A 12,079-nucleotide genomic window follows, 5' to 3' on the forward strand; every position below is an offset into this window, starting at 1 on the left:
TACATAGCAGCACTGTCACCAGTAGACTTGACACTTGGTGTGCTTAGCGGCTTACTGGTTAAAAACTTTACTTGCATTTAGGTTTTAATGTACTGTAAGTAAGAGATTATTAATTGCTGTCACTTTTTATTGGCTCGTTGTTTTCTGAAAGTCTGTCAGAACGCTCAGCTTAAACCACTTGTGCCCTCTCGATTTGACATGTTCCCTCTTTTAAAACACATTGTGTGTGAATAGCACCTCTCCCAGACATTTGTGGCGATTTCCGCTCAGACCTTCGTTTCATCTTCCCACTCTGAATCCAGTTTCTCCTCAAGCAGGTTTGGGCAGTTCTCCTGTTTATCTTTTTCTGTCCCCGCCCATCTGACTGCCACTTCCTGATCACCTTGGCTGGTTACAGATGAGCCGTTTTTGAGCTTACACAGGAGCTCAGCTCCGCACCTTGGGTTGGAGTCGGAAGATTTTCCGAAAAGACAGGGAATTAGATACAATTTCTCTCCCTGAAGGTCGGTCATCCATTTCGCCAGGCTCTCTGACCAGGACAAAGTCCTGTTTTGTGAGTCATTTACCTGCCGTTGTTCTCCACCTCCCCTCTCTGAAGGGTTTAATGTTACACCTACTGCGAGACTTTACCTGTTCAGGTGAGCTGAAAGTGAACTTCCGAAATGAGGTTATGTAAGTAGACTTTAACATGTTTTTTATTCTTTCTAGAGGAGTACCTCGGTGGTTAATCGTGATTTTGTTCATCAGGGAATGTTGCGGAATGTGACAGTGACTTTATTATTTAAATGGAAAGTAATTTGCACCGAAGCTCTGTGAGCATGTTGTTACTTTCTGTTTTCACATGAGCTATACATGTGTGAGTTTGTTGTAGATGTAGATTTTCACCTGTTTTTTTTTTATTTTGTATAGTCTGTACTGATCCATTCAGCCATTCAATATTACTTCACCAAGCTTCACATCTGCCTGCAGCTGCTCACCCAGACTGGAGTGTCAGCTGGGGCTCACACAATCTGCACAGAAGTCACATAGGCCACAAATATACACCAGGGCTTCATGGAGAGATTAGTGACACGACACAAATTATACTGAAATAGTAATATTGACCCTTTACAGCCCATGTCGCCACACTGGAACAAACTGTGTTGCATTTATAGCATAGAAAAATTCTGTCCTCTCATCCTATTAAACATTGGATGTGTGATTAACTGTAATTGGTGAGACTTTTAAGGCAGTGGTATTTATGCTTTTAATCATGGAATTTTTTTTTAATCATTTTAAGACTATTAAGTATCATAAAACAGCAGTATGTGAAATTAAGGCATTGTTAAGATTTAAAAGTAAAAATTTATGAAAGGTTTCCATTATTTGGCATTTTGATTACATTTTTTTTTTTTTTCGGTGGGGGGGTGTGCATGATTTACATATCAAGTTTCTTGAAGGTTCCCTGAAAACTGATTTACTTTCTGACTAGCAATGCAAACATATTTGGGTAATGTTTCAGCATTGTAAGCAGTTAAAGAAAAACTGTGCTTATTTAGTTATTTCCTTGTTTTGTTCTGTGTGATTGCAAGATGTTTTCCAGAAGAAGCAAAAGAGACTAACTGGAAGGCTTCTGCGTTTCGGGGCATGCCTGAACACATGCAGACTATGTAGCAGTCTGCATGTGTTGGATCCGACATGTTTGCTCCTTTAACTCCTGGCTATCTGATCCTGTTGCTCAGGTTCCATGTTTTATGGGTGTGGGTATGAATCCTGATTAGCCATTACTATTTTTGTGTTTTTATGATCTAATGACTTACTGATCCATTCACGGGCCAGTTTGTGTTGCTGCTCTCTGAAGCTGGGCCCTTTCACTTGGCGACGGCCTCTGAACGAGTTCCCTCTGAATATGACTCACAGAGTTTATTGTGTTGACAATGTGATACCACACCAGCTCCAGCAGTACTTCACCTTAAGCTGAAGTAACAAAGTGACACTAAATGAAATCTGCAACGATCAACACGCCGATCAACCGTGTGATTTTGTGATGTACTTAGATAACAAAGTGCGGTGTTCAGATACAACGTTCCGTCGTAGGGAAAAGCCTTTGGAGCATTCACAGATTCCTCCACGCTCTCACCTTCAGTTGGTAAAGTGCTAAACAGTCTCTGTCCCTCGGTTTCTAGGCATCGTATTAGAAGAGCTCACTTCCAAGAATCCGGTGGTCCATTAGAACTAGTTGCAACCACTTGTAGCTAATCATGGAGCGTCTTCATCCACGTGCCGAAGGGCAATGTGGGCTCACCGGGGCATTGAAGAAACAGAGGAGAGAAAGGAGCTGGAGCAGCCATTGTCATTTACTTAGATAATGATAATTAGCCAAGCAGCACCTGAGGTAAAAGCAAATGTGTGTTTTCTCAGCTCTGTTCTCTACGTTCTCCCACGTTTATGCAGTTGTACATATCTGAAGTCTCGTCACCTGCTGGCGAACATAATTGGACACCACAGATTTGCCTCCTGTCCTCAGGGTGTGTTCGATCAGTAGATAGGATTCCGTTTCTCTGCCTGAACCTGAGGAGTGGATGTGTACATAGCAACATGCCAGCTCAGTGTGAACGCTCCGAATGCTGATGCAGACAGATACCTCGTCCCCGGCTCTGTTTTCCACACTCCGTCGTTACAAAAAAAAGAGCTGACCTCGCATTGTCTCGTGTCATTATTAACTCGGATCACAGGAGAGAAATCTGAGACTGACCCAACAGTGGTATTTACATACAAAATACTCTGAGTGAGGAACATGGCTGTGTATTATCCCGAGGGACAGCCTATTGAGCCAGGGATTGGCATGATTGCCTCAAAGACAAAAGGAGTAAGTCAAGGCCTACTCTTGTGCAAACATTTCTTTCTCTTTTCAGTTAAAGATCAAATAGAAAAATGGACACAACATGATTTATGGATACTAAGCCTCACCTTTCTCCTGGTTGTATAAGTACTAATCATCAATAAAACATAAGCTACAAATCAGGTTACAGCCAATCAGAGCTCTTACATTGTCCCCAGCGATAACATTGGCCCAAACGTGCCGCTGCCGCAGCGTCATGCTTTCACTTCAGAGATTAGGACTGAGCCAGGGAAAGCTGACGCTCCTCGGCCACGGGTGTGTCGCCTGAATTCACCGGAGAAACCGGGTGTGCAGAGCCAAGTGTGTTCGTGGGCCAGTGGACGCTTATGACAGTGGATCTGTCACACAAGCTTCACTTTTGGTTTGGCTGTTTGCATATCGCACCAGTCATCAGCATCGTTTCAGACAAAAGAGAAAAACAGCGCAAGGCAACGCACATCAGGAGCTTAAGAGACGTGATGTGGCAGTCATATTCTTCTAAAATCGCATTTAAACTTGTTTTACTGAGCTTTGCCAAAGCTTCTAAGGAACCTATCCACATCTGAAGCCCATTAATCAGTTCTGCCAAAGTTAATTGACACGATGCATAGGGGCCGTCGCATTGTGCATTCATGTTAAAGTTTCCCAAAGAATATTTTAAAACATAAAAAAGGTTGCCCACAAAGTTTTTGATCCATCTTCTTCGTAATGTCGAAGACCAATTGCGAGTGTTCTAGCTTGTGCATGTTACTGATGTATAGATGAATCAATTTGTAACAATTTGAGGTGACAGGTGCTTGAATAAATTGCAATTTTCAGATCAAATAGTAAGGCATTAATTTTTAAATGTTTGTATGAGTTGATTCTGACCTATTCAGATGAAATATAAACGTTATATTTGTGTGTGGCCCTTCCTCCTCCAGTGGAATAGCAAGATAAAGTTTGTTAAGTAGCTCGTCACTCCAGAGTAGTGGATCAGCTAATGTTTCTGGGGAAACATGAGTTTCTATAAGACCCCTGAACACAATTTTTTGAGGCCCCAGTTTCAGTTCACATTATTTGTAAAATAAATGGCATGAAATAAACTGTAGAAGTAACATTATTTCCAGTGACTCACTCATTTGGTCTGGAAGATATGAAGCTGTACTTAATATCTGAAGTACAGCTTTCCACTGACAGTACCATTGGGGGAACTGACTTAGTTTATTAGTTTGCAGCTATATTATTCATGGTATCTGACTCCAGCCCAGTCACATTCAACGGAAATGTCTCAGCCAAGTACATTCATTTATCACTGGTAAGAAGTAGATTAGTTTGCTTTTACCTTGGGCCAGCTCAGGGTTTGCTAAACGGTGTGTATTTGGATTACTTTGGATCGGATTAATAAATTAAACTCTCTGTACAGATACGCTATTTTATTGTTAGAATTGTTTTAAAAGATCACAGTATGATCAGCAAAAGAAAATGTCTTTCTGGTTACAGCTAAATTACTAAAAGACTGAAGAACCTATCTGTTGCCCTTAGTCTATTTGTAATGGAAATGTAACAAGCTTTTTTTGTGAAAGAAATATTTTTAATAGATTAAAGGCTGATTAGCAGAAAAGCATCATTCCCTGGTTCGTTGATGTTATGGTTCTGTTCAGATATAAGTGGAGGTAAATAAGCCCAGAGATAGCCAGAGAGAGAGGCCTCATCTGGTATTCTGGATCTGCTGTAAAACAAAACAGCTCCGATTATTTTGATCATGCCCAGCGTTCTTTGTGCTCTCCCCTCACTTGCATTTCCTGCTGTGAGAATGCCTCCTCAGTGAAAAACATCCTGCTGTGAAGTAGATGTGTTATTATCAGCAAATCCGAGACAAGTCTACACCAAAGAGATACCACATTCCCTTGAACAAAATTTTGAGGTTTACGTGTGAAAACTCTTTTTTAAGGAGATTATCTTTGAGGGGGGTATCAAGTCCCATGCATTTTTCCATTTTCTCTGAATTGTTTGTTCTTTCTCAGCTTTTCCTTTTTAACTGGTATTTGTGCTCGTATTGCTTGTCTGTCTCTGACTTGTTCTGTGATGAAAGTGCTTCGCTCTATAGGATCCGGCCACACTCAGCAGGTGCCGTGTGATGAATCCACCCTGCCATCACAAGTTCTTCTTTGTTAGACTGTTCAGCCTCTTCTCATTAGCCTTCCTTCATCAGACACAACACAGACGGAGATCCTTACGGTCCCATGAGTCACAGTCTGCAGGCTTCAAACCGATAATGTTGAAGAAAGATGCTGTTTGTTATCAAACATCCACTTACGACGCAGCGCCATGGAGTGTTGCAGACCAAAGTCAGTGTTTGTTGTGCCTTCTGAAAGCTTTCTAGCATGGGTGGTTGTAAGAGCGAGAGAATGTGTTACACCAAAACAGAAGCAGCACTCAGATTACAGTGCTGTGGAAACGTCGTTGTTTCCTTACAGGTTTTTGCTTTTCGTTTTTGCTTTTTGTCAAACTTAAAGGTTTCTGACTGTCAAACAATTTTTAAATCAAATATGCCCAAAATGCATACAGAATTTAGGCTTAAAATTATCATGTATTTATCAGGGAATGTCAAGCAACACATTTTGTCCCAATATTAAGAAGAACAGATTAAGAAAAAAAACCCAAAGTAATTGACATCTATCTGCCTGGAAATTTTTGCAAAGCCATTTCTAAGGGTTTTGAACTTCAAGCTGGAAACTATTGAGCGTCATTAGCAACACATGGAGGACTGACTTAACCTGACAACAGCCAGCTGCATGTATCGCTCCGCCTAGCTCCACTCACATACATCTGGGACACCGCTGATTGAAAGTGATTTCCCCAACCAAATTTTTGGTCTGGCCAATCAGGACGCAGGGCGGGTGTTTAATGGATGTGACGTAGTGGAGAAGCCACCGTGAGATTCCAACAACAATGGCGGCTCGCATTGAGGAAGCAAGCGTTAGCATTGATGCTGCTATTTCTTCCGTGTTGTCCAATCTACCTAATATTGTTTCATTAAAAAAACATCAGAGAACGGCTCTTAAGGCTTTTGTTGGTGGAAACCATGTTTTCGCCCGACCGGATTTGGCAAGTTTTGTTTTCCGGGGCGCGGACGCGTAACGCGGACGCGCCCCGGAGCGGTTAGCGGTTAGCGCGAACCATATAAGGAGGCCTTTAGTCCTCGACGCGGTCGGCCCGGGATCGACTCCGACCCGCGGCGCTTTGCCGCCTGTCTTCCCCCCTCTTCCTGTCAGCTCACTGTCAATAAAAGGTGTGCCACTACAGTGTTTCCCGCAGGAATTTGCTTATGCGAGGCGGACCGGCTCGCGGAGCGGGTGGGGGGGGTGGACGACACGTTTTCCGCGGACCGGCTCGCGGAGCGGGGGGGAGAGGGACGACACGTTTTCCGCGGCCGCCTCGCCAAGATAGCGCTGCGGGAAACCCTGCACTAGAGCCGCAAACACATAAAAAAATAAAAAAAGGTTTTTTTTTTTCCTGCGTCGCTCTCATCAGCGTCATGGGTTAGCTTCGGTGTGAGTGGTTGAAATAGCACGTCGATAAAGATGACAGACAAGTGGCTTATCCAATCATATGCAAGGAGTTTTGATAAGGCCCAGCCTTCAGTAAAGGCAATTCCTATGGCGGTGTCCCAGATGTATGTGAGTGGAGCTAGGCGGAGCGATACATACAGCTGGCTGTTGTCAGGTTAGGACTGACTGGCCTACTAAATTTACTCCAAGTCCATGCCATGGCTCCAAGACGTCACAAAAAACAAAACAAAAAAAAACATGTAAACCATGGCGGGCCTCTCTCAGTTAAGGTTCATGATTAAACAACATCAAAAAGAGAAGGTGAAAATGGCACCCAAAGACAACACAAATTATTTAATAATGCCATTTATTTTACAAATAATGTGAACTGAAAGCCACATTTGCTAAAAAATAATCCTAATGATCTCCTAAAAGATAAAGGGAAGATGGTCTGTGGACTGACGAGACAAAGCTGGACCCTTTTGGAGGGTGTGCGTTCTGTGATATCTGCATTAAGGCTAAAAAAGGAGTTCAGAAAAAGAGCCAAATGTAGACAGACAAACATGATGGTAGTAGTTTGATGCTTTTTTGCTGCTTCAACATTGATGACGTACCATAATTGACATTAAATAGACTTTAAATTCTGCTCTCACACAAAATCATAGAAGACTGTGTTTGGCCATCAGTTCACCTTAAACTGTAGCATACAAAATGTTGATAACGATCCAGAGCAGATGTGAGTCTGAACGGCTCAGAAGCTCAAAAAGAAGGTCCTGGTCATAGCCGGAGATTTAATCTGATGGATATGCTGTGGATCTGTATACCTAAAAAATCATCTAATGTGTCTGAACTAAAACAATTCTGTGTAGAGAAGTGGACCAGTTGTTCAGGGTAGCACTTATTAGCATTAGGCAACAATTACTTTTCCATAAACAGTTGGGCTGGTTTGAACAGCTGGGTCTTTTTCTTTAAAAAAAAAAATGAAATCATCATTTGGAACCTCCCTTTGTATTTGCACAGTTTACCTTTGATATAAAAATTTGCTTGGTGATCTGAAACCTATAACTTTTTTTGGGGGGGAAAGCAGCAACAGAAGAAATATAGAAGGGGCCGAATACTTTTTTTTTTTACAGCACTGTATATTTACAGTTTTACTTCACGTTTTGTCGCTGTTGGAGTTTTTACAAGATCTAGCATGTCATCACGCGGCACAGAGCCAGTAACGGGCCCAGAAAACAAAGCAAACGAAGCGCCAACATGGCTGCCCCTGCCAAAGTGGCGTGTGCCTGACTAAGCCCATCTGTCGGTGGCCATGTGCTCGAAGGAACCCACCTGCTCTGGCGATGACGTGCACATTGGCCCGCCTGCGATATCGACCACAACGTAAACTTGTGTAGCAGAAAACAATAACCTGGCATGATTGAAACCATGTCATATCCTACTATGGATTAACAGAGATGACTGATTGTCATGCAGTCCGCCGAGCAGAGAGCCAGAGACTTATCTGTATCAGTCTGTCTCAGTAGTTGCCGCTGAGACGAGTGGTATTGATGTTCCCACGTCCAGAGGAGAAATCTCAGTTGTTCAATATCTTTTATCTGGGCCACTGCTGTAAATCCAAGAGGTAAAAAAAAAAAAAAGATTCCTGCAGTTCTTTGTATAAGTGAGAAGAAAAGAACCAGACCGTCTCTGCGGTCATTCTACAATAAAACTTATGAATTATTTTACACATCATAAAATTGGCTCCACCTTGATTTTCTCAATAGTGGAAATAAATCATTTTTAGCAAAGAAATGAGCCCTTTGTGTCCCTTTGATGTTACTATATATCTCCACCCAATCTGCACTACGCAGAATTTTGTGGCGGATTTCCAGTCTTGACTTTATCTGACTTTAGCAACTTTTAGTGATTAACAACTATAAAATGAGCCATTTATAAATCTGAGTTGAGGTATATATCTACATTAGTTACACAGAGACTGAGTGCATTTCCAGATCTAGCCCTAACTGTAACAGACAGAGGCGTCAAACTCAAAGCGATGAAACAGAGCAACTACACGTCTTTCAGCCTTCCTGTTATCTACTCAATTTTGTTGGTTGCCTGAATGAATGTCATGATATATTGTAGAAAATACATTTTTTAAATAGCTTTGGACATCTCTGTGCCTCATTTGACTGTTTTTTATTTTATTGTACCTTTGTTAAAGTTATTTTGTTAAAAAAAAAACACCAGCCAGTGAAGAATCAGATGATCAAGCTGAAAATTGATTGATTCATCTGAATTCTCAGTGCTTCGGGTTTTTACTTCATCCCATTTGTATGTTAGATTGTTACAGTCTAAATGTGTTTTTTTTTATTCTTTTTGGTGAATATATGGATTGCATTTTAATGTGGTGGTTTTAAATTACATATAGTGTTTTTTTTTTCTTCCTGTGTTGTTGTGTTTAGTTCCTGCAGTCTGTAAATGCCCTAATTCTCCTCCACCTTCCTGATATTGCCTCGGATTAGCATCCCATAATTGGGTTTGTTCCTTCTTAAATTAGCTGGAGGCTCTGCAGTAACAACACTTCACAGTGTGTACCGTTTGGGTTTAGCTGTCCTTGGCTAGATCACTACCAACGGCCATATTCACCAAGTCTGACTGCCAAGCCTCACTTTCCTTACTCTATTTAACTTTCTGTTTGTTTGTTTGTTTGTTTGTTGGTGGGAGGGGGGGTTGTTTCTTTGGCAACATTATTGATTTGTTAACGGTAATAGTATTTATTATTGGGACTTTTTACTCATTCAGTTTATGAGTTTACTAACCACCACAAAAACCTCAGCTAGCACTAATCTGTGTCTTAAATGGATTTTCGGCTTTGGCAGCAGAGCACTGAATTTTGCATCCTTCATTCCAATACACAATAACAAATAAGGGTTATTTGAAAGTGACATACATACATTTCTTTACATATCTTAAAGAAATGATTGTACTTTATTCTATACAGAATGCGATTCATTTCTTTGCAGACAAAACCGTGTGAAACCTGTTTTCAAACAGATGCATCCATGGGGAGACACAGGTTGACAGCAGCTTTAGTGTGTAACTAAATTAGAAGATAAGCTGGAAGCTGGCTCCCCTCTCTGTGCTACCACAACCCTAATGTCATCATCAAGGACCTCTACGTCATTGTATTTACGTTGCTTCTCTGTTCCTCGCAGATCTCCTCTGCTGACGTCCCATTCATCTCATCTACCTTCATATCCCAGGTCCTACCTTTCAAATGAGCGCCCAGGAGGGGAGTGTGTAGCCTGAAGTTGCAGCAGTCATGGCAGAAGCATCCCCTTTAGCTAGCTCCCCGACAGACAGCGATCTATTTTCCCCAGCCCCTGACCTGTGCGCGTCATGCGGCCACAGCCACAAACTGGAGGAGAACCATGAATACGTCTACCAGGACGAGGTGGACGATGACCTTGTCTGCCACATCTGTTTGCAGCCGCTCATCAGGCCCCTGGACACACCTTGCGGTCACACCTACTGCCAGGAGTGCCTCACCAGCTTCCTGCTGGAGGGGGACTTCTGCCCCGTGTGCCGCATGCCCCTCATGCTGCAGAGCTGCAGAAAGCCCAGCCTCCTGGTGCACAAGCTGCTGGATAAGCTGATGGTGGTCTGCCCTTTCACGGAGTTTTGCACCGAAACCCTGCCTCGTAGTGACCTGGAAGACCACATCAAGGGCAGGTAAGCTCCAAAAAAAAAAAAACATGTGACCAGATCCTTTAACCCTTTTCAGTTCCCTAAATCTACTAGCAGTCATTAGAAAGTACATTTCTTTGCAAAGGTATTCATACCCTTTGAATTTTTGTGCATTTTGTAAAGTTTCGACTACTGGGGATTTAACACAAAGCATGTAAAGTAGAAAAAAATAATACATGTTTTTCTAACATGTATATGTGTTTTGTAAAATAAAATTCTGAAGAGTGTAGTGAGGATTTCTATTCAGCCCCAGGAGTCGATGCTTTGCAGAATCAGCTCTCGCTGCAATTAGAGATGAAAGTGTTGATCAGCTTTGCACTTCTCCGAAGTGAACACTGGTGCACAAAACAACTCTAGTCCCTCCACATTAGTTGCATTTAGTTCCAGACTTTGACTGGACCATTTCAGCAGGTGAATATTTATTGTAACCATTGTAGCTCGGATTTTTTTGGTTTGTGTTGGTTGTCCTGGAGAGTGAACCTGAGCCCCAGTTTCAAGTCTGTTTAATGGTTTCCTTCAGTATTCCATTGTATTTAGCTCAATTTATACTTATCAACTCTGACCAGATCCCTTGTCCCCGCTGAAGAAAAGCATCCCCACAGCATGATCCTGCCACTGCCATGTTTCATTTTGGAAAAGTAAAAGGGAATCCACTGGTCTTAGTCCTTAAGGCTAAGCGCTTCCAAGATATGCAGTTAGTTTCAGATATCTCAACGTCACAATTAAAAGTATAGCAGACGATCTTTCAGCTTCGAGTTCTGGCGGGATCATCTTGTCTATTGGTTGTCCCACAGGCCAATCACTGTGACATGGTCACCCAACCCCAGTGTGCATGCTCGCTCCTAGCTAGTTTCCTCTTGCTGCGCATGAACACTTCTAGTATTTATGCATCCAGTGAGCTTCACTTTCAGCCGTTCATTGTAGCTCTGCTGCTCTCAACGTATACTTTGAAAATGGCTGAGTCACAAGATGCAAACTGTCTTACAAGTTTATGAGACGAAGGCTTTGGGAGATATTTTTCACGTGTTCCCCCTAAGGAGCAGAAGAGCAGGTAAGATGGTCTCGTGCATGCGCTCTTAGTCAAAAATCGTCCACTATACCTTTAAGAAACTGATTGCATTTAAAGAAATTCTTGAGACATGGATCATATTTATAGATGCATTATGATGCCTCTTTGATTGCAAATCATTTGAAATGGTGCACTGGCACAATGCAATCACTTTCCCAGTTCCTGCATGCCCACCTGTTTTACCCTTTACTTTTCAGATTTTCATCCGTGCTTGTCTGTTAGAAAGAAACGGCAACAACCAGCAATAAAGACTGACTGTAGGTTTTCCTTCCTTCTTTGCCCGTCATCATTAACCACCAGATACTGTCCCAAAGGACAGAGTTTCTCTTCCAACCAGGCTTTCATCTAACCAGGCCCAGCTCATCTGCTTACATATCATTAAAAGGCCACACTTTGGTTTCTCTCAGTGTGGGTCTGCTCACGTTGCTCATCAAGACACCCCTGGCCCTAGTAAGAGATGATTAATGTATCCCACTAAACATCACAGACAACGGGAAAAAGGGTTCCCTTTTGAGTTCAATTTAAAACTTAGAAACACACGTTGTTTCAAAATCCATAAAAAGAGCAAATTCTCCTCTATATTCTCTTATTTGTATTGCCTGCATGTGCACAATAGTCTCCCATTGTTTTTGCTTCTCTTACACCATCTTTTCTGCTCAGTCTGTCCGTTTTTTTTATTTCTCCACTTGCTTCCTCTCATGTAGTGTGAATGTCATAATGAGGTGTGGATCTCTGAGGCTGTCTCCCAGCAGGATTCAGCTGCTCCACCATAGTTAGAGGGTTTTATCTGTAGAGGTGAGGGGCCACGTCCGCAGAGATCACGGAGCGCATTGTGTGCAAGGATGTGAAAAGGTTCCTGTGAGTAACCCATTTCAACATATCTAT

The 12,079-nt window shown here is 42.2% G+C and overlaps 1 protein-coding gene across 2 annotated transcripts in view; it reads left to right on the forward strand.

Moving 5' to 3' along the window:
- The first annotated feature begins 390 nt into the window (after window positions 1–390).
- lnx1 (ligand of numb-protein X 1) overlaps window positions 391–12,079 on the forward strand; it is a 47,355-nt gene continuing 35,666 nt past the window's right edge. Inside the window, exons 1-2 of one of the 2 annotated variants that reach the window (XM_012851474.3) lie at window positions 391–638; window positions 9,594–10,110. In XM_012851474.3, the coding sequence (XP_012706928.2) occupies window positions 9,701–10,110 (410 nt within the window). In that variant the 5' untranslated portion in view covers window positions 391–638; window positions 9,594–9,700. The other variant, XM_012851475.3, reaches the window with a different exon arrangement.

Source organism: Fundulus heteroclitus, unplaced genomic scaffold (genome assembly GCF_011125445.2).
Source record: "Fundulus heteroclitus isolate FHET01 unplaced genomic scaffold, MU-UCD_Fhet_4.1 scaffold_318, whole genome shotgun sequence".
Classification (NCBI taxonomy): domain Eukaryota; kingdom Metazoa; phylum Chordata; class Actinopteri; order Cyprinodontiformes; family Fundulidae; genus Fundulus; species Fundulus heteroclitus.